Here is a 19,890-nt window from a genome sequence, read left to right on the forward strand (position 1 = left end):
AAAAGAGCGTATTTGTGTTCTTTTGGTCTCCAATTTTTTCACTGGGCGTTTTAAGTTAAAATTGAACCCAAAAAAAGAGAGATGAATTGTGGGGAAGAAATACGTACAGTGAAGCACGCTGACTTCTATCATTTATCTTTGGCTATCTTGTAGGGAGCTATGTTGTAGGGTTTTGACTTAGATCTTTGGACTCTTTTATATTTAAAGCTTACAGAAATAGATGGGACGCAAGAGGTGTACAAATCTCTTACTAGAGCGCTACCGTACCAAGGGTCACATCTGTGTTTCTGATGGCAAAAGAGTTTTAAGTAAATGTATTTCTTACCCAATTTGGCTTCTTTCCTTTTCCCAGTTCACATCACCTCCCAGGCTGGTTAAAAAGGCTAAGGTCGCTTTCTTCACTTCCTGCAGGCTCTGGGTTTAGGCTTGCTTATTTATTTTCTTTCTTTCTGTTAGCATTTTAGGGAAAGCCCTGCCCGGTCTAAGTGGGCAGCCTTGCCTATCTGCAAGCCAGATGTTTCCAGACCTTTTCAGAGCTGCAGTGGGGACCGGTTCAAGGACAGCCTCCAGCCTACGGGTTCCCAGCTGTAATTGCACTGACCTTCAATTCAGAACGAATGAAGCCAGGTGGGGGACCATGCAGAAGCCAGGTGGGGGACCATGCAGAACCCCGTGCAAAACGCTCCGGTCGTTTAGCTGCCTTTTGTTAAGGCTCCCGGCTCCTTTGCAGGCGGGCAGGCATTTGGGGGGGGCCCTGTGCGGGAGGCCTCTCTCTTTGGGGGGGGGCCCCCGCCCCCCTTCAGCGTGGCCCACCCGTGTTCGCGTGCGTGAGTGGCAGCCCGGTTGCGGGGCTCGCTGGCATCCCTGCGCCGGGGCAGCGGGGTGGCTGGTGCAGGGGGGGCCAGAGCTGCAGAGACCCGGACTCTGGGGGGGGGGGCGGAAGGGGGGGGGCTTGGATGCTCTTGCTCTGCGGCGGTCTCCCCTTCCCCTTTGATCTGCGCCGGCGCGGCTGCCATTGGCTGGCCCGCTTGTGACGTGCGGGGACTGCGGCTGTCCCCGGGAGCCGCGCCGGGCTCAGTTTCCCTCCCTTTAAAGGGGCCGAGGCTCGCGGGGCGGCGGGAGCCCGGAGATCCGGGTCGGGGTGGGAGACCGGGCCGAGCCGCCCCCGGGCGAGGACAAACCCGCCCTGTCCCAGTGGGAGGCCCGGCGCTGGGCTTCCCGTTGAGCCACCCGAAGCGGAGCAAGGCTCCCGAGCGGGGCGGGGAGAAGGGAAGAACGTTTTGCCGTGGACAGCCGCAGCCTCCCTCTGCCGCCCAGAACGGGGCCGAACCGGGCCGGCGCCGGGGAGCCCGGAGACATGCGTCCGGGGAAGGAGCCCCAGCGGGTCGCACGTGAGTCTGCAGCCTGGTGGCAGTGCCAGGGAGGTCAGAAACGGCCGAGGGCAAAGGGCTGGGGGGGGACGGTGCTGGTGTCCGTGTCATGGGCTCCCCGGGGACCATGAAAAATGGGCCAAAGAGGTGATATTTGTACTAGAAGGACACTGGGCCAAGAGGCATTAATGAGACAGTGGGTGCTCAGAAGGGGGGGGGTGTGTCCGGGGGCAAAATGGACCAAGAGCTGGGACTGGCACCGTAGATGTGGAGGGGGCAATGGGCCAGGAGGTGGTACTGGTGCCAGTCATGTATCGGAGGGGTGAGGCGTACCCAGAAGCAGAGGGCCTGGAGGTAGCACTGGTAACAGAAGTTTTTTTGGCACCTTAGAGACTAACAGATTTATTTGAGCGTAAGCTTTCGTGAGCTACAGCCGATGAAGTGAGCTGTAGCTCACAAAGGCTTATGTTCAAATAAATTGGTTAGTCTCTAAGGTGCTACAAGTCCTCCTTTTCTTTTTGCGGATACAGACTAACACAGCTGCTACTCTGAAACCAAAGGTTTTTGCGGGTTTTTTTGAGGGTGGAGATGGGGGGAGGGATCCTGGAAGCGTGGACCAGGAGTTGGCACTGGTACCAGAAGGGGTCTTGGTGCCTAGGAGCAATGGGTTGTGAGTTGGACCAATACCAGGATGGAGCGTGGGGGTCCAGGAACAATGATCCAGTAGTTGGTATTGGAGAAAAGCGTTTAGCTGTTGTCAATACGCTGATGAACTAGGTCCCAGTCCAGGAAGGACCCTAGTACTTTCTGTGGGGAGGGGCTGCAAATGCTGCATTCATTGCACCCAATCCATGTGTACAGGGTTCTGACACCCTCTCTGGCTCAGCCCTGGTCTGGACTTCTCTGATGTCCCTAATATCCCATTCCTGCTCCTTTCCGGGTACCTTTTATCTTTACACTCACTGCTCCAAAGTCCCATTCTACCCCATTACCCTCCCCTGCACACACATGCACTCCAGAATACCCTTTCTGATGCCTGATCCTGTTCTCCTTTGCTTTCTTTGCCTCTTCCCATTGCCATCTGCCTCAGATGAGTAACACTGTACCGCCAAACTATGCCTATTCATCCCTCAGCCTGGGGTAGGGAGAGGACAGGAACAGCATTGGACTGAGATGTGTCCAAAAATACTCTATTCCAGACTCCTTAAATATAGCTCCTAGGCGATCCTCTTTCCCTAGTAGGGTGTCCCACAGGTTTATGGAGTATATAATACAAATACAGACTTTGCTATACAAAGTTTTATTTATTTAACTCCCTGCTTCCCTTCCCCCTCCCTCTTGTTTGTTCTTCTCCAGGTTTTTCTGGGTCAGGCATTTCTGTGGGACTCCCACAAACCAGCTGCCATCTGGCCTGATTTTGTGTGCGTGTGGAATAGATAGTTTGAACTGTACTGAATATTTAAAAGAGAGATCAACAGTGAACGCAACAGTGAAAGCTCCCTACTAAACTGAATCCTCTGTAAATTAAAATCCCTCCCCTAAAAATGAAGCACCAAAAGAAAACTCACAATGTCAAAATCAAAAAGTAAGGCAATAACTTTGCTACATATTACAAACTGGAAAGACCATGTTTTAAAGTAGCTTTACAGATAGTGCTGCCTCTGAAGGGCAAGCAACATGCCACTCAAAATTGAGCCAACTTGACATATGCCTCCATTTCCCTGTGAGGCATCTAGCACATGACACCAAAACTGGAGAAATAGGCACTTTTAGATCTATTACTAAATCAAGCACGCAGCCTCAATGTTTGTTGCAAAAGCCACTGAGCTTAATGTAATATTTTGATGATTAATTTTCTGTGGGGCATCTTAAAAATGTAACCCTGATAATGCATTGACCTAGAGCTTTCCACAAATCTGTTTAACCCTCTGGTAGTGTCACAAACTATCCAGATCTGGGGGGTTGAATTTTTGGTTTTTGTGTCAGTTTTTTGTTGTTCATCTGGGCGGGTGGGAATTCAGTTCCCAGATAGCTTGGGTCATGGTGTTCAGTTTCTTAAAGAGCCAAAGTAAAACAAACTATAATCATTTGGTCCGAAGCCTAAAATCTTAGGCTCCTAATTCTTTATGTAGGCTCCTAAATAAGCAGGCTAGGGTAAAATTTTCAAAAGCACCCAAGACCCACTGATGTTGGGTTACTTAGATGCTTTTGAAAATGTTACCCCGATGTCCAAAAGTGCTGAACACCCAACAGCCTCTGAAGTTAAGCTGGTGGGTGTTGGCAATTTTCAAAATCAGACTAGTTCCTTACCCTTCTGTGGGTAGGATTTGCAAAAGCACTGAGACATCTTAAGAGCACAAGGCACATGTGTTGACTTTCAGTGCGATTTGTACTCCGAAGTCACATAGGCACCTTTGAAAATCCAACCCTAATTCCACTGTTAGGTACCTAATTCTAGGCTCCTGTTTTTGAAAATCTTGTTCCTAAGCCTCTGTGCTTGTCACCCATAAATTGAAAAGCAACAGTATCCAGTGAGGCAAACAGGCTCTCCGGTCACCTTTGGAGTCCTCTAGCATGTAAAAATATTAGTGTAATTGACAACGGGCTGAGGAGGACGTATGGTTTTTCAGTTGCCTGCATTCGGGGCAACAATAAGTAGTCTTCTGCTTCTCTCTGTCTCGATTTTGATTTTGTGGGGGATACCTGAGGAAGTAGGTTTGAGGACAGATTGATGACTAGTTTGGAACGATGATTGATTTCAGTGGGAGTTGGGCATCTAAATACCTTTTTAAAATATGACCCTAGAACCACAGAACAGTACTTTTGTAAGGGTAATACTATCAAAACTAGGAAGAGAAAATGTGTCAAACCATCTTCTCAAGAGAGCTCCTGAGACACACACAGGGGATAGCAGAAGGGAATTTTTAACCTCCCTCGCCCCCATCCCACTCCTTCCTGAATTCTGAAGGTACTCAAATAACATTTCTTCCCAGATCTGAAGAAGAGCTCTGTGTAAGCTCCAAACCTTGTCTTTCTCAACAACAGAAGTTGGTCCAATAAAACATTACCTCCCCCACCTTGTGTCTCTAATTTCATCCCTGTCTGGAGCTGGGCCACACCCAAGCTGGGCAGAGAAAGAGCAAGAGTTGAGAGCAAGTTTAATTGGCAAGAGCCTCATCCCTGAATTCCTGGGGCAGCCAAAAAATTCCTATTGGCGCCAATGGGAAAGCTTTCAGATCCCAAGGGACCACAGGATCCGCCCCTGGATCCTGTGGCCCCTTAGGACCCGAAAGCTCCCCCATTGTTTCAAGCATTCAGGAGAAACAGAGTTTTGTTTAGTCTTAGAATCTTTTTTTTTACATGATGTGACCAAAGCGAGTTGAGAATAGATAGCACAGGGACAGTGTGACTGAGTCCTGGAAAACAATTGCACTTAACGTTTAATGGTCTGTATATTTATTTATTTAATTTATTTCTTCCTTGGGAAATTTATATGGCCTGAGATGATTCCAAAGTTCAGTGATTCTAGATTCTGGAAATAAATGGCTCATCCCACAAAGTCGTAGGCACATGCGTAAATCCTATGCAGGCTCGACTTCATGTGATTTTTATTAGTTATGGGCCGGATCCTGTAAAGGCTTACGCGGGTGAGGGACTGCTCCTACGACTCCCAGGGTTCACATGTCTACCTCTTTACAGGATTAGGCCCTCGGTTAACAAGAATGACAGGAGGGCACAAGGTTTCCCCAGAATGCACTGCAGTTGAGATAGTCAAGGGGAGGAGTATTGCTAGCCCTTTCTTCCCCCCAGTGAATGCAGGAGGATCCTGTAGGAAGGCTTGGAGGTACTGTATGTTCCTCTCTTTACTCCAGGGTGAAAAATGGTGAGGGACCATGGGGAGAAGCTCCATCTGCCCCCTCCCCCAATGACCAGTTCCTCTCCATGAGACAGATTCCTCCTGACCCTTCCTTCCATGGCTGCCCCACTTTGCACCGTGAGCCTTGCCCCAAATTTAATTTTGTTTTAAACCTTTTCCAAAAAACAGTATTTCACGCAATTAATAAGCAAACTTCTGTTCTATTTTCTGTTTCAACATTCAGGCTTTGAATAATGTTAGGAAGTACGGCCACTTTTATTTTATTTTGGAGGGACTACTTTTTTTTTTACAGAAGGTAGAAGAACACCCACCCAGGAAGCAGCCCTTAGGTGAGTCATTGCAATATATAAATAGTTCTGGCGAGAGTGTTACCCAAGGTTCCATGCTTGGCCCAGCCACGAAGCAGAAAGTTCTTGAGGGAAAGCTGACAACAGTTGTGAAAAGTTTTGAAAACCCACAAGTTCTTTAACAGCAATCCAGCCTGCCTTCAAGGCTGTTGTTGGGGTGTTGACCAGCAAAATGGGGGACAATGTGGTATAATGGCTAGTATACAGGATCAGGGAGTCCAGAGACCTGGAGTCTATCCCCAGCTTTGGCCACTGACTTTTGTGTGTCCTTAGGCAAGTCACTTCATCTCTCTGTGCGTCAATTTCCTTACAGGGGTAATACCCACTTGAGAGCCTTTTGATAAAAGTTGCAGTGCCAGTGCATAGCAGGGTTCTTATGAAATGCCAGCCTAAAAAACTAAGTAGTGTGCTGACTGTGAGTTCATAGGCCCTCATTTCCCTTCTGTTTTAACACTGACCACAGTATTATTGTGTGTGACCAATAAGTGCCAGCAGCTGGTGCTACGTGGGCCTGTTTGATTCCAGCCAAACCAACATCTGGCTTCAAAGAAGTAGGGGTGGGGCGCAAGGAGGAAGACTAACCTTTGGTTCAAGCCCTGAGTCTGTTGTGAAGGAAGATGATGGTTGTAGACAGCTCGCTCGCGCTCTCTCTCTCTCTGTGGTTAACCCCTAGCAAATCCAAAACCAATGGCTCGTGTCCATGTACGCATGCTTTGTACATGTGGCATTGCTGATTCACCCACCGGACATTACACATGCTCATTGCTTTACTAGATGGGGTAATTCAGGACAGAGAGAAGAGAGACTCCTGTTAAACAGTGTTTTTCTCTTCTCTGGTCTCCCCTCCTGCTCACAGACTGAGCCAACTTTTGACATGGATTTTACCAGACGTGATCTTAATTCATTGCTAAACTGGCTGAGTCAGTGGTTCTCAAACCTTCCATAACATGAACCCCTGTTCCGTACCATTCCCCTCCCTCTCACGCTAGCCAGGACCTAGCCCATTTAGCAATATGAGAATGGCAAGATGTTCACAACCTCTGGGTTAATAATAAAAATTAGCACTTTTAATTGGAAAATTTTACAGAAGAGGAGAAGTATCATCAGATGGGGAAACTGAGGCTCAATATCATCCTGTAGGCCAGTGGCTAAGCCAAGAATAGAATCCAGGTTTCAGTCCAGTGTTCCTATCCATTAGGCCACACTGCTGCTAATTTTAAGAGATTAGATTGTGTTCCTTTACCTTCCCTCTCCTCACCCAAAAAGACCCACACTGGGTTCTATTAATCACAGTACAGGGGATTTCTGAGAGACGTCTCCTTGCTAGTGCTTGGAGGGGAAATTTAATGCGTTGTTTATGACAGTTGCTGTTTACGAAAACGATGGTATGGCACCAAGTGTCCAAGTTAACTGCACAGGTATGACCTGCCTTCACCATTTTCTACAGCATTTGTAGGTGCCGCCATCGCTTTCCCCGGCCCCATGTTGTGTCTGTTCTATTCCCACGTGATCCTAACCCTGCACCTTGACACATCCTGCTAGGAATATGTATTCTCAGTCTAGCTTCTCTGATGAAGCTGTGGGGTGAGGGAGCGTGGGCTAGTGGTTACAGAGGAGAACCTGGAGCCAGGACTTCTGCAGGAGATTTGTTCTTGGGTCTGCCACCAACTCCCTATATGGTCCTGGTCAAGTCATTTAGATTGGGATTTTCAAAGATGCTTGCCTCTCTTAGGCACCCAATCTCATTGAAACTCAATGGAATTTGGACACTTGACTCCTTTAGGCACTTTGAAAACTTCAGCCTAAATGTGTCCATGATTCACTTGCCCCTATGTAAAAATGGGGGAGGGGTGACACTGCAGTGAGTATCAACATTTATTGACCTCAGCGCACTGTTTTACCTTCATGGACATGAGGTTGATATGTATATTGTTACATATGTTTGGATGGTGCAGCCTTCATCAGAAGTAGCTAGAATTCTCCCCATGGTGGCCACAAATTTCAAAAGTTGTTCCACAGAAAATAACACATTTAAGGGAAAGATAAAGTTGGAAGTCCAAGAGGAAAATCTTATCTCCCGAGAAGCAACCACCTTTCCAAGAACTCCTCTGTGGACAAGCAGACAATCACGATGTGTGATCTCTTTGGCTCACACTGTTGCAGACCTCAGAACTATTGTTCATGGATGGGATGAAGAATAGAAATTAACTGACTCAATTGTTTTCACTTATTGCTGAACCAGGATTTTTCTGCTGTGTAAGAACACTTAACTCAAAGGAGGCAACTGTGTGCATGGTGTTTGAGATCTTCCGGTGAAAGGCACCAAAGTGTGACTTAAAAAAAACCCTGCTTATTTACTGTAATTATTTTTCTTGAGTTTAAATGTCCATGTGTAATCTGACATGCTTAGCTTTAAAGAATCTGAGGGTCTGATCTGTCAGCCCTTACCCATGTGAATGTAAACAGAAATATTGGGCCCCTGCAGAGCTTTTCAAAACACGGGTTTGCTTCCCACATCTGTGTGGATTGACCCATTTTCCCTTAGGTGTAGCTTAACTAGTAACTCTTTTCTATGGAGACATATTAACGTCCCTTCCAACACCTTTTCATTGCCGCTTTCACACTGATATCTTAACACCTTCTTTGGGCTTAGACTGAAATTATTTCCTCACCATTAAATTCTTGGCCCTGGCTCTCCAGAGACTCACACTGGTTAGAATTTTGTGAATGGAAAGTTGGTATAAAATAGCATAGCCTATAACTGCTGAACATGCATAGAAGCTATTTTAAAGGGACATTGTCCACTTAATCAGATGTAAACAAACATTTCCTCACCTCTGCTACCCACTAGTATTAAATCATTGTTAAGAAGAAAAGAATTTCTAAAAATCCAAATGACTCTTTTCATGTTTGTACTGTTTACTTTTTGCATTTCTCTCTACTTGGACAATGAAAATCAACGAGGTCAGTTTCACTTTTGCTTATAGTCAGTTTCATTTTCAAGTTCTTAGTGCAGCAATATTTGGGTGCAGGAATGCTTGCCATGTTTTCAATGGCTATCTTTTTAAAAGTGAAAAGACGACTTTGGTTTCTAGATTCAAGGAAAGCTCATTTTAACAACTTTTCAATTTAGAGCCTAACTTTAGTTGTCCATGTCCCTTTACACTTAAAAATACCTTCACGTGTTCAAATAACTTGTGTTGTTTATTCTAGTAGCAGCAATTAGTTCAACACAAGGGTTCAGGGCAAAAACTCTTCCTAGTACAATTTCTGGCCAAAATCATCTCTGAAACTGGATTTAGAACAAAACAGACTTAAAAGAAATGATTTTGAGGCCACCAAAAAAAAAAAAAAGTTGGATCAGGATGCCAACGAAATTTGATTGAAGTCTCACTCCCCATCAAATCAGAATTCCTGAGCAACAAATGCCCACTTCCCCCAGAACGGTCCCTTGGCTAACAGCTGCCTGATTTCCCAGGAGCACTGAGCACCCATTTATACTTTAGACTCCAATAGGAGCTGCAGGTGCTCAGCACAGCAGAAAATTACCAGCAGGTTTGACTGTTTATAGAGCCCAGTTTTTACAGTTACCGGCCACAAGGGGTCAGCAGAACCCAGGAAGAGTAAGTGCACAGCCCAGTGCATTTTATGCTCCCCTAGGTTTTCACTTTGCTTAAGGGGCTTGTCTACATGGGGAAATGGACCAGCATAGCTCTTCCAGAATAACTGTTCTCCAATAGCTATCCTGGAATAGCTCATGTGGACGCACTCTTCCAGAATAAAAGTGACTCTCTTGTGAACACAGTAATTTCTAGTTGTTTTTGTGGATACAGACTAACACGGCTACCCCGATACTTGTTGTTCTTGTGAGCACAGTAATTATTACAGAATAAAGTCACTTTTATTTGGGAAGAGTGTTCCCACTTGGGAAAGCTATTCTGGAGTACCTATGCCAGGCAGTGTAGACAAGCCCTTAGCATCTGAAGGGGTTAAGAGGGATCGGCTGCGTTAAACAATCTCTCCCTGCCTACTCAGCCCTTCCCCTGCACAATAACTGTTATAGTTCTTGGTGCTGGAGGCCAGCATGTTCCATCCGGGACAGGGAGGGGAGATTATTTCCTTTGGAACTGGAGCAATCTGTTGTGACTTTTGACACAGTACCCTGAAGTGCAAGGGGGCCTACAAAGTGGTTGTTAACCAAATTACCCTTGTGGTTTGCAGTGATGTGACCAGCACAAAGGGAGCCTTAAACTGTAGCAGCAGGAAAAGCGGTGTTTGGCGAGTGATGTCCTTAAAATGAACGGGTGCTTTGAGGGTGTTGGGCTGCGATGCCTTTTTAAGGTTAGTGCAATTCTCCAACGTTCTGATCTCTTTGCACAGGGCTGTCTCCTCCTCCCTCTCCAGCTTATGAAGCAGCTGTTTTAATAAAGGTGCCCCGTCACTGGTGCGCAATCCTGCCCTGAAAAGTGGCTGCAAAGCTGGCTCAGCTGATCGACTCACCCTGTGCATATTCAGAGTCACAGCTGCTGGCTTCTGGTGACAGAAATAAGGCCCCGAGCTTGCCTGTCTCTCTCCACATGGTCAGAGTCTCACACCCCTGCAGAGTCCCGTTTTAAGTCAGGGGGTTCCAAGCAAGCGCAGTTCTGCCATTTCAGTACCTAAACTTAGCCCTGCAGAGAAAATGTGGCTCTGGGACACTGAGCTGCATTCTGTCCTGTCCTGTCTCATGTGCCACAGCAAAATTCTGTTCGCTACATTCAAATGGCAGGGCTGGACGCTGTGCTCCCTTATGCTTGGGCCCTCTTCTTTTGAGGCACTGGGGGCTGCACCTGGGTAACTGAAGACATGAGGGCCACTGCCCATGTTACCACTGCCCATGTCTGGTGTCAATGGAATGACTTGGGGGGTGAATCAGACCCAGAACTTGAAGGTGAGGAAAGTTGCATGTGGGAACAGAATTCAACCTGCAGAACCTCTCGGTGGCAGGACGATGCCCAAGAGTCTAGCTTTCTGGCTTTCGGAGGCCTGGGTGAGTCTGCAAATCTGGCAGCTCTAAGGGGCAACCTCCACACGTACTGTTCTGCATGTAAACCCAGCACAGTGACTGGGACTTATTGAGAGGCAGATACACACAGATGACGCAGCTGCAGGTTTGTGGAGTCAAAAGTGCCGCCCTAGGGTTAACTAGACCCTCTTGTGAGAGGGAGTCCAGTACGCAGCTCGGCACGTCTTGAGAGCAGGGAAGTCCAGGATTAAGAGTGACAAAATGATCTCTTTACAGGGCGTGTAAGCCTCTTCAGGTCAGGGTTAGGATATTCAAGGAACAGATTAGGTCCCCAGCTAGGATAGAAAAATACACGGAGAGAGGGAGAGACGGCCCTGTTTTACCTAAATAGCATTACGTTGATCGCTCTCAACCCATGTCAGATTGATTCCGTTAACACCACCAGGGTGTCTGGGGTAAAGAGTTCTCCCGTCTTGAGTAACTGACATATCTCATTGATTCAACTCACAGGGCGTCAGCATGGCTGCCCCCAAGCCTCCAAAATACCTCCTAGCCTTTGACTTTGATGAGACCATCATCAATGAGAACAGCGATGATTCCGTCATCAGGGCCGCTCCGGGCCAGGCGCTTCCAGAGCACATCCGCCAGACCTTCCGGGATGGCTTCTACAACGAGTACATGCAGCGCGTCTTCGAGTACCTGGGAGACCAAGGGGTCAAGATGCTGAACTACAAAACGGTCTATGAGAACATCCCGCTGTCTCCTGGGATGCCAGAGCTCTTCCAGTTCCTCTCCAAGAACCAAGACCAGTTTGAGATCATCCTCCTCTCCGACGCCAACATGTTTGGCATCGAGTGCACTTTGAGAGCCGCCGGTGTCTACTCCCTCTTCCGCAAAATCTTTAGCAACCCCTCTGGGTTTGACAAGAGGGGCTACCTCACCTTGGGGCCCTATCACACTCACAAGTGCCACCAGTGCCCCGCAAACATGTGTAAGCGCAAAATCCTCACTGAGTACCTGATGGAGCGGGCCCAGGAGGGAGCCGAATTTGAGAGCATTTTCTACGTCGGGGACGGGGCCAATGACTTCTGCCCTTCCGTGGCTTTGACTTCGACAGATATTGCTTTCCCGCGGAAGGGCTACCCCATGCACCAGATGACCCAGGAGATGGAGAAAAAGCAACCCAGAGCCTTCCAGGCCAGTGTGGTTCCCTGGGATTCGGCTGTAGAAGTTTGCCGCTATCTGCAGGAGCTCCTCAAGGGGAAATGCTGAGAGGGACTGATGGTTCGGAAGAGACTCCTGCTGCCCTTGAGGCAGCTTGGGGGCAGTGTGCAGGAAAGTGGGAGGTTCAGGAGCATCTTCATACCCAGTGGCTGATGTGACTCCATTTCTAGCTTTGCAGAGTTGGACTCTTTGAACTTCTGGATTTCTTCCCCCGCCCCCTACTTTTTTTTTCTTTTAAAAAGCACATTCTCTGGGTCCCCTTTTCTCCCCCCTCCTCCCAATCTGGAGACAAGGTGTTCTCTATGCAGGTTGTACACCCGTTCAGGAGAGTGGGTGTTCGTCCGAGATCTTTATTTTTACCTTCACCTTGAATTCTTTTTTCAAATGATTCTTTTATTTTTGTAAAGAAACAAAAACAAACTAGTTCTCATGCGGCTACGAAGTGCCCATGCTCCCGCTAGCCCCAGGGCAGAGGTCTCCGAATCTGTAACTTGATCACAGCAGCTGGGGTCCACCTACGTCATCACCCCGTGCATGACCCCTCTGTTCCTCCCCACCACATCAGGTGACTTGAAACTGACCTCCTGAGAATCCCTGTCAGGGCTCGTCTCTGTCCAGGAGGCAGGTGGAAGCCTAATCATAGATTCATAGATACATAGATATTTAGGTCAGAAGGGACCATTATGATCATCTAGTCTAATCAGGGGCAGCTTCTATTCATAGAGCCACCCTGCCCATATCCCCTTGTTCCAGGAAGGCTGCTACAACAAGAAGACATGGGTGCGGTACCAGATTCAGGTGTGGGGTTAGGAGGACTCTGTTGATTTAGGTTTCCAATTACGGGTGGTTCACTGAAGCACATTTCTAAGCAAGCAAGAGTGAGATTTTCCACAAGTGCCAATGGGAATTAGGCACATCACTGTCATTTTGACCTTTGAAAATCCCCCAAGGCTCCAGTTCCCCAGCCCTGTCCCCTCTGAGCAGATCACAGTAGGAAAGGGCTGTGGAATAATGAGATGTAGGGGGCAGTGTGTGATATGTAGCTGGAAAGCCCTGTCCCCCACCAAAATATAACTAGTTTGCATTTAAAACATTCCACTGAATCTGGATTTCTGAGGCTTGTTTGCACAAGCATACTCAGGAAAGTAAAGTGGAGTAGTTAAAATCCCATTACACCCCAGCGTGGACACTCTCATTCTGAACTAAAGTGGCGTTAATTTGGTGTAGCTTAATTCAAACGTGAATTAAACTGAAGTGAAGCAAGGCCACCTTAATTCTGAATCAGAGTGCCCACACAGGGGTTTTATGCAGTTTAACTAATCTACTTTTAACTTGCACCTTTAGTTAATTTGGATTACCATTCCTGGATGTCCTGATGTCAGGGCCAAGTCCTTACACTTTGCTTCCATTTTGCTTTCATTTTCTCCCCCAGGGCAGAAATTTCTCCATAGTAACTTAAACATCTTTCTCTGTTATTTTAAGCATGAAAGTGAGCATCCCTCCTCAAATGCTTTTACACACACAGCTGATTTCCAAAGCCGAAGCTCCTACTCATCAGCTGCCTGTGCTCAATAGCCCATGTCCATACTGGATCCCAAAGTCTGTTTATTGAACTAGTTTAAAACCTAGCCTAACCACTGCCCTGTCTGAACGGCAGTGCTGCAGCTGTGCTTTGAAGCAGCTCCTGAAAGGCAATTTTGAGATGCCTGGTGGACAGCACCCAGGAGAGCTATTTCTCCCAAGCTACGGGCTGCTTCTGGTGCACATGGAGCAGCAAGTAGCAGAATAAACCAAGCTCTCCTTGTGCCATAGACTAATCACCGGTCAGGTCACAGCATGGGGGTTATATTAGGATGGAGCCGCTTCCTTGGCCTGATCCCTGGAGGTGCTGAAACTCCTGTTGATTGCAAGGGGACCTGTGGTGCTTAGCATCCCCTGGGGGGTCAGACTGCTAGAGGATCAAAGCCTCTCTCCACTCTGCTTGTCAGTATTCTCTCCCTGGGCAACCGCAGTATTAACTACCCCATGATTGCACTCGGCAGGGGCAGCCGCAGCATTGACTGCCCATGATGGTGGCTTCTACCGGGATCAACTGCAGCTTGTCTACTCCAAAGCTGATAGCCCTGACCAAAACTCTGCGCAGTACAGAACTAACCAAAGCTGCCTCAGCTTCCCTTCCTCTTTGCAGTTTGTTTGTTTGTTCTTCCTCCCTCCAATCATGTGGAACGTAAAGCCATGGAATTTTTTAAAACAAATATTGGAACGTTATCTAGTAAATATCAACAGCAGGTATAAAACGTTTGTCTGGAATTTGCTGCACATGTTGTATTTTGATGTGGACATTTAAACGAACACCCCACCTGCCCCTAACGATCATAAATATATTAATATATATCTCTATATGCACACGCCCAGGCGACTACAGGTTTGTGACTTCACTTTCTCAGCTTTTCCCTGGGGCTGTTGAAAGCAGTGTGGGTGGCACTTGGAGAAGCCATTTGTGCAGTCTCTGGCTCTAGTCACTCATCTTTGATGGGCTGCTGCCCAGGACGCAGAAGGAGGAAGGTAGGCTGGGGGGGGGGATTTCTCTGTAGGGGAGGAAGGGGGAGCAAATGATGTTTCCTGGTGCCAGAAACCAGAGTACTAGCTTAGGAAGAGGTCTTGTATCTAGTACCCCCCCATTAGCACTAGCCACTAGTCATGTGTCTTACTCCTGGCAAAGCCTGGTAGTTATGTCAACTGACTTGCTGTGGTCCAGGAAAAGGGAGCAGGGCCTCTGATGAGATCTGTTCCTGGCTCTCTGGGACTTTGGCATATTCATTAGATCCCTCTGTAAAATGGGTTTAGTTAGCAGGTGCAGAGGCAAACACCCTCATGAAGGGAAGGGTGAGTGTGTTTTAGCACTGGGACCATTCAACGTAAACGTGGCAGTTTTGGAGGTTTAATCCACTTCCATCAGCCACTGGTTTTTCCTGTGGAGTCTGACTCCTTGCAATGATGCTGTTCATTTAAAAGCTACCACACACCCACCCCGGTGTTACCAGGGGCTGAGTCCTGTAAACACTTGACTTCAAAGGGGGGAGGTCTCTGACTGGGGCCCCAAGGTGCTACAACTAGGCCAAAGGCAAACATTGCACAGGTGATGTAACTGTTCATCATCTGTCAAGCTGGGGAGAGTTTTCCTGTTGACTGCTCTTAGGCTAAGTAGACCCTGGAGCTTGTCCTTTTCCCCACCTTTCCCTTCACCACTTACCTACCCGAGTTCCAGGACAAACGTGTTAATTTCTCATTGTGGCTCATGAAGCAGGGGGGTAAACAGAACAGGCCAAGGGCAAAGTGACTGAGTAGGGCTAGGTCTATGGAGCATGCCTATGGCAGCAAATAATACAGCCAGCTGTTTGGAAGATTCCTTCTCCCTTTTTTGCCATTCCCACACCCAGCTGGGAGGTGCATGATTAATTCCCCTCCCTCAACACCCAGCTGCTCTCGGAGGAAGCTTTAAATGGCCCAGAGATCATTATTTTTGTCTGCAGTTTAGCAGCTGGCAACAAGGTGGAGAGCCAGCACCATAAACCACCCATGATCCACTATCCCCACTTTAGAAACCTCACCTTAAAACAAAAAAAATACAAAGGGTATTGCAGGTACGTTAACTCCCTCGTTTCCAGGTGTGTTGCTGGTACATTTCAGCTATATTTAAGCAGGGGCAAGCCTGCAGCTGACGTTCCCACCCATCCACTACAGCTGGGGGAGACACAAGCTTTTAGAACTCTTTATTAAAAGTGGGCACCTTTATCTAAGCAGTGAGGGAGCTGGGAGGCAGGAGCAACAGCACGCAGTAGAGGACCTGCTCACTAATGCTCTCAACAGCACCTGGCATTAGAGGGGACCAGGTTCAACGAGCCTCCCTTTCTACTTCCAATGCGCTGTGAGACATCAGCAAGGCAGGTCCCCACAGCGCATTCAGAGCATGGATTGCCCAGCAAAATTCCATGAGGCAAGACCCTGGGTGGGGCTTAAAGGCAGAGCTGCCTTTCTTTCACTCCAAACCTCAAGGCAATCAGCTGCCATTTTTCAGTAAAGAATCAAGGGAGGCAAAGCAGAAGCTGCAGCTCTGCTGACATTTGCATTTTGGGGACAAGGCTCATAATACCCCAAGCAGCAACCTGATAGGGTACTACCTGGCTCTGTATCCTTACACAGCCGGAAACAAGGGGGCTATTCCTGTGCACTTGAGCCTGGATCTGCTGGCTCTGGTTTATACAACTTAGTCTCATTGCCAAAGCTCATTGCAAAACATCCTCTTATCTTCCAACCACCTTCCCCAGTTGTTTTTCCATTTCTCGTGTCTCTGCCTGTCTAGGCTGCTGCCGGTCGCTCTGCCATCACGCTTTGTGCCAATGGCACTCCACGCACCCACGTTAATCTCTAGCCCAGCCCTGCGAGGCAGGGAAGCACTGTGCCTGCTTTCTAAATTGAGAAACTAGACTTGCCCAAGGTCACCAGGTGACTCTGTCGGAGCTGAGATTCGGTCTCTTGCCCATTGCTACTTCCATGTTTGGGCAGCACTGTCCCAGTTGCTGGGGAAAAGGCTCTTCACTAGACCCACGAGAGCCTGCTCAGCACCTTCTAAGCTACTGCAGGAGTCATGAGTGGGGAAGCCTTGGAGCAGCCCCGAGCATTGGGAATCTCCGAGCATGCCACACGCCTACCTCAGACTCCCTTCCCAGCTAGTCAACAGCATTCTGCTGTTCAGCCGCATTCGTTCTGGTGAGTGGGAGGGACTGGCTGCAGGCTCCCTGGGGAACCCGGAAGAGGATCCTCTGATCATGGTGCACGTGCAGGGGGTGGAAATAAAAGAGCTGAGAATAATCAAAGCCTCAAGCAAAGGGATTCCAGGTTAAAGGCTTCAAGCCTGGTCCCCAGTGGTAAGCAATGGAAAAACTCACATTGAGCTCTGGGGGTCTAAGATTTGACCTGAAAGTAGCAGTGCCAAAGCAGGGCACTTTCTTGGGCCTCCAAAGCTGCTCCTGATAAGTCCTGGATTCAGAGCGCTACCTTTCCCTGTTGCCGTCTGCCAGGGATGTGGGTCTGTCTGTGCCCCAGCGCAGGACGGGGAATGGGGGAATCTATAATCTGATCAATCTGGATTGTAAATGGATAGTGATAAATTCTGTAGCCAGGGGCAGTGGAGGTGGCTTCCCTGGTTTGGCAGAGAGAATGGGCTCCATTAACCCTGAAGGGTGAAGGAGGAAAACCTCTGCTGGTCCTTAGTGGTGTCATCTCCTGCATCCACGCAGGGTCAGCAGCAGAAAGGTTCCACGTAGTTGCCTGGGAAGAACCCCTCTGCCTCGCTGGTCACGCCCTCGCACCAACCATCCGAGTGCTTCCGGGTCATGTAAATGACGGCCCCTTCTGGGAATGAGAGCTCGTTCTCCTTTTGCTGAGTGTAGGGGTAGAGGGTCACCACTGAAAGGAGAAGGAGGAACTCAGAATGGGAAGGAAGGAAGGAAACAGAGCCAGGATCATTGTGAAAATACATGGGTGGGAGCTCTAAGCCTGCACCCAGTCAGAAAGCACTGCCCGGGCTGCAAGTCAGCCAAAAGGGGCGGGGGAGAGAGTGAGAGGGTGGGAGCAGGTCGGTTTAAATCAGGACTTCCTCCGCAATGGGGTTTCCTGACCCGATGCTGATTTGGGGGGAAGCTGTGAAAGGAGAGAGATGCTCCACCTTGCAGTGGCAAAGACAGGCTCCAGAACTACAGATCATTAGCCCCGATACAGCATTTTTCATGCGCAGAACCCCCTCACAGATAGGGAGACTGTGGGGGAGGGGGTTTTTCCCAAGTCCACACACAGCAGGATAGTGGCAGAACTGGGAAGGTCACCTAAGTCCCAGCCCTACCTACAAGACCATGCTGCCCACTCTATCCATCAGGTGATGGCTCCCTAATTGACCACGGCTCTTTATCTGCTTATGCTCAGAGCACGGGGGAGGGCGGAGGGGTATTAGCCCTTTGATCCCTTTACAAGCGATGAGCTAGGTCGCAGGCTACAATGTAACATGCCACTAGGCTATCAGCGCCCAAGGAATCTAATCAATAAATGAGACCAGGTGGTCGGCTGGTGAGCTGTAGCCCCCCTCCCATTCAGATAGCTTGGCCCACCCCACTGCTGCAACCAAATGAAGCGGGGAGGGTGACGGGGGGACAAGATACCTTTCTCCAAGTAGCTGTCTGGCGCCCACGCAGGTTCCTCTGTACCCAGGGGGGGAGGAGGAGGAGGAGGAGGGGCAAAATCTTCAAACTCTGTCAAGCTTGGCAGGGGCGGAGGGGGGAGCTCCAGGAAGTCGGCATCTGCAGAAAAATCCCCAGAGAATCACGAGGGGGATGAAGTCCTAATCGCAAAACAGAGGTCAAGCGTTGCCAGCCGTGGTTGTTTTTATTCCAAGTGTCCTGGTACTCGGTGGCTATCTGGAAGCCCCGCCACCTGGCATCATCTTAACCGGGACACACAGCTTTCATTTTTAAAAAATGGTGATTCGTGGCGGTGGAGAACAGCTTGACAGCAGGGCCGCTTCAGCCTCCAACGCCAGAAATCAGAATGACCCCAACTGGGATTCTTTTTAAGCTTATCAATTTGTGGGAGCCTGATTCATGATTTAGAAAAAAGCACAACACTTGGGGCTGACCACTGTGTGACTGGAGCAAACAGATCAGTTAGGGAAGCCTCCTCCAGTGAATATCTGTTTTTCCACCATAGAATAACTTCACTGGGGGTGCAATTGACCCCTATACAGAGAGCCAGCACGTGGGCTAGGTGCTGCATAGGTCCCACTTAAGCCTCCTCTGTTAAGTGGTGCATGCACCTGATACAGCAATTTCACCCTGTAAGTGGAGATTTGCTTAGGTCCTAGGGGCAACAGCTGAGCCCACAGATTTGGACAAAATTTTTGTTCAACAAGTAATGGTGTTTTTTTTCCAAACCAAAAAACTTTGAGTTTGTTTTTTTTTTTTGGGGGGGGGGGGGGGGGGGGGGGGGGGAGGGGTGTTCAAATAAAATAAAACAAAAAAAGAATTTTCAGTCTTTCCACCCTTTTTGTTACTGAATACAATCAAATAAGTGATATCTAGGTTGATTTTATTCTATTTTCTCCCACTTCTTTTTTTTCTTCTTTATTTTGCCACTCAACTTTTACAGAACTTCCTCAGCTGGGGGAAGGTTATTGCATGGCCAAAGGAAAAATGAAACTCAAACTCTGCCACTTTTATGTGGAAAAGCTGGGGCTATTTCGAAAAGTTACGGAGCGCAGTTTTGGGGGTTCATTTGCTCCTTGTGCCATGCTGTCACTTTCAAAAACGGCCCCAACTTTGGAAAAGGTTACAGAGTCACAATGATGATAAAACCTAGAGCTCACTCATTTCATTGCATGCAGTGGCCAAAAGAGGTGGGCATGGGGAAACCATTATGTTCTGACAATTCACAATTTTTTAGACACTTTTGTGGAAAAAAATTTAACCGAAAAACCAGCTTTGAAGCAAAATGGAAGCAACTTCCACATTTCATTTTTTTCCCCAAAAAATTGTTTTCTCTCTTCTTTCAACCAGTTCTGCCTGTAACAACCCAGTGCTACGCTTGGGCACTGATGGTGCAAAGTTCCCAGCACGGCTCAGCATAGGGATACCACGCTAGTTGCTAGCTGATAGGGAGCATTCGGCCTGAGGATAAGCTGTGTCAAATACAAGCCCCACCTGGCATGGAGAATGGTGGCGGGACATCTGGGAGCGGCATCTCAAAACCGATGGGTGAAGGTTCGGGCATGTCTACAGGAGGCAGAGGGGGAGGAGGAGGCATTGTGTCTATGTCCAATGGAGGAGGCAGTGAGGGCGGCATAGGTTGTGTGATAGGCACCTTGGCATTGATGTTGCCAGCTGCTCCACTGGAACTGTTGTGGGTATAAATGAGAGAGTGACAGAATTGTATGTAACCATACTCAAGGAGTGAATGCCAGCAGTTGGCAAACTATGGCCCACGGGCCGCATCCAGCCCATCAGATGTTTTAATCTGGCC

The 19,890-nt window shown here is 48.3% G+C and overlaps 2 protein-coding genes across 10 annotated transcripts in view; one reads left to right on the forward strand and one right to left on the reverse strand.

The window, feature by feature from the left end:
- The first annotated feature begins 484 nt into the window (after window positions 1–484).
- Window positions 485–12,188, forward strand: PHOSPHO1 (phosphoethanolamine/phosphocholine phosphatase 1). 6 transcript variants are annotated; one of them, XM_043536751.1, is made up of 4 exons: window positions 1,042–1,391; window positions 2,727–2,955; window positions 9,816–9,935; window positions 11,110–12,188. In XM_043536751.1, the coding sequence occupies exons 3-4, from the start codon at window positions 9,891–9,893 to the stop codon at window positions 11,869–11,871; spliced, it is 807 nt and encodes a 268-aa protein (XP_043392686.1). In that variant the 5' UTR covers window positions 1,042–1,391; window positions 2,727–2,955; window positions 9,816–9,890; the 3' UTR covers window positions 11,872–12,188. The 6 variants fall into 6 exon arrangements, with proteins under 6 accessions (XP_037742602.1, XP_037742600.1, XP_043392687.1 ...); XM_037886670.2 differs by lacking the exons at window positions 1,042–1,391; window positions 2,727–2,955 and adding exons at window positions 4,573–5,364; window positions 5,471–5,576; XM_037886674.2 differs by lacking the exons at window positions 1,042–1,391; window positions 2,727–2,955 and adding an exon at window positions 485–627.
- A 1,949-nt stretch (window positions 12,189–14,137) lies between these two features.
- ABI3 (ABI family member 3) overlaps window positions 14,138–19,890 on the reverse strand; it is a 35,072-nt gene continuing 29,319 nt past the window's right edge. For all 4 annotated transcript variants that reach the window (XM_027824401.2, XM_043536747.1, XM_007062016.4 and 1 more), the window contains 3 exons: window positions 19,572–19,765; window positions 18,039–18,176; window positions 14,138–17,292 (listed from right to left, as the gene is read on the reverse strand). In XM_027824401.2, the coding sequence (XP_027680202.1) occupies window positions 17,126–17,292; window positions 18,039–18,176; window positions 19,572–19,765 (499 nt within the window). In that variant the 3' untranslated portion in view covers window positions 14,138–17,125. The remainder of the gene's footprint in view (window positions 17,293–18,038; window positions 18,177–19,571; window positions 19,766–19,890) is intronic.

The sequence above is a fragment of the Chelonia mydas genome, chromosome 27, assembly GCF_015237465.2.
Source record: "Chelonia mydas isolate rCheMyd1 chromosome 27, rCheMyd1.pri.v2, whole genome shotgun sequence".
In the NCBI taxonomy this organism is placed as follows: Eukaryota; Metazoa; Chordata; order Testudines; family Cheloniidae; genus Chelonia; species Chelonia mydas.

Coding starts and splice junctions, on each gene's coding strand:
- PHOSPHO1 (XM_037886674.2), top strand. CDS start 9,891: ATGAACGGGTGCTTTGAGGGTGTTGGGCTGCGATGCCTTTTTAAG. Junction 9,936..11,109: donor GGCTGCGATGCCTTTTTAAG/GTTAGTGCAATT, acceptor TTCAACTCACAG/GGCGTCAGCATGGCTGCCCC.